The 1994-nt window shown below is 41.6% G+C and overlaps 1 protein-coding gene across 1 annotated transcript in view; it reads right to left on the reverse strand.

Annotated features, from left to right (window-relative positions):
* Positions 1-1994, reverse strand: part of unc13b (unc-13 homolog B (C. elegans)) — a 148154-nt gene that overhangs the window by 102939 nt on the left and 43221 nt on the right. Inside the window, exon 3 of the mRNA XM_015390447.1 lies at positions 1140-1239. Coding sequence (XP_015245933.1) covers positions 1140-1239 — 100 coding nt within the window. The remainder of the gene's footprint in view (positions 1-1139; positions 1240-1994) is intronic.

Genomic DNA, 1994 nt, shown 5'->3' on the forward strand with positions numbered 1-1994 from the left:
ACGGAGAGTCTCCAGACTGATCTGCGAGTAAAATCTTGAAAGCTCGCGAGATCAGGATGGTCTCACGAGGCTAAAGACAGGCAGGGGGTCCTATGAATTGAGAAGACAACACATGAAACAGACCCATTATACAGATAGAGAAATTTTAATAGAATAGACATCCATTCTTTGTTCTAGGCTTTGTCCCTCTCTTCTTGTCCCTTTTTATTGTTTTTTTCCTTTCTATGTTTTGTACTCAGCTGACTTTTCATGCTGCCTCAAAATGATTGAAAGATTTTTTCCAAGCACTAAGCTCACTTAGCTGATTGCTCCTTCCTGTGTTTCCAAAAAGGCGACGGCAAAAGTAAATAACCCAGTCCTTCTTTTCACTGTAGACAAGCCATGATCTGCTTATCTGTTCTCCATTTTTCATTTGAATGAAATAATAGCTGCATGACACTTAATATTCTAAGTGTTCTGATGGCGTTTTAGCGAAAGCATTTTTATCAAAAACATGATTAATGTGACAAATAAGGAATAGTTGTATTAACCATGTGAACAGAGTTTGAGGCAACTGTATAGTATTGCCTAATGGTAAATGCCCCCTGTCCTTAGTAATACAAAGTTAATGTACATAAGACAACATTATTTAAAATCTATGGATCTGATGCTGTGATCAGCAATTGGCGGTGAAAATATTTTCTTAATTCAACAATATTATTGGTTTTGACAGCATCTATTGCAACTGATGGTGCCGAACATTTACTAGAAACCAACATGTGCCTCTGATAGATGCTGAATCACCAAAGGGAGACACATCAGCAAGGAATACAAGGAAAGATGAAGGTCTGGAAAAACAAACACTGCTGCAAAGACAAACAATGACACAAGGCGAACAACATGTTGGCTTTTTCATCACCATGGGGACACTTGGCTGTTGGAAAATTTGGAAATGAAACCAGCGGATCATAAGAAGGAAATGAGCAAGCTAATCTGGACTGTTTAAGGAGAAAGAGTGGCTCTAAATTATAAAAATGGGGGAAACCAGATGGAACATCATTTCAGGTCCTTCTTCCGGCTACCAGAACATTACTTTCCTCAACAGCCTTGCTTTATCTAAACCATAGAATGAGATAAATCAGGCATTTAGTGAAACTTACAACATGAAGTCCTGCTCCCAGCAGGGCTGGTCTCCTCGCACAGTGATGGTTGTGCTTTTAACATTCTGGACCTTCAGCGTCACGTAGGTGTTGAACTTATCTGGAAGAAACAGGAATAGAAAATGGTGAAGGATGGATGAAATAATGGATGGATGGATGGATGGATGGATGGATGGATGGATGGATGGATGGATGGATGGATGGATGGATGGATGGATGGATGGATGGATGAAAGAAAAAATGGTTGGATGGATGGATGGATGGATGAAAGAATGGTTGGATGGCAGATGGATGAACAGTTGGATGGATGAAAGAAAGAATGGTTGGATGGATGGATGGATGGATGGATGGATGGATGGATGGATGGATGGATGGATGGATGGATGGATGGATGGATGGATGGATGGAATGAATGAATAAAAGAATGGTCTGATGGTGGATGGGTGATTGGATGGATGGATGGATGGATGGATGGATGGATTGTAGATGGATGAAGAGTTGGATGGATGAATGGATGGATGAATGAAAGAATGGTTGGATGGATGAATGGATGGATGGATGGATGGATGGATGGATGGATGGATGGACGGACGGACGAAAGGATGGATGGATGGATGGATGGATGGACGGATAAAAGAATGGTTGGATGGATGGATGGATGGATGGATGGTTGATGGATGAACAGTTGGATGGATAAATGGATGGACGGATGAAAGAACCGTCCAATGATAGATGGATGGACGGACGGACGGATGAAAGAATGGTTGGATGGATGGATGGACTGTTGGATGGATGGATGGATGGATGGATGGATGGATGGATGGATGGATGGATGGATGGATGGATGGATGGATG

Source organism: Cyprinodon variegatus, unplaced genomic scaffold (assembly GCF_000732505.1).
Source record: "Cyprinodon variegatus isolate N-32 unplaced genomic scaffold, C_variegatus-1.0 Scaffold500, whole genome shotgun sequence".
In the NCBI taxonomy this organism is placed as follows: domain Eukaryota; kingdom Metazoa; phylum Chordata; class Actinopteri; order Cyprinodontiformes; family Cyprinodontidae; genus Cyprinodon; species Cyprinodon variegatus.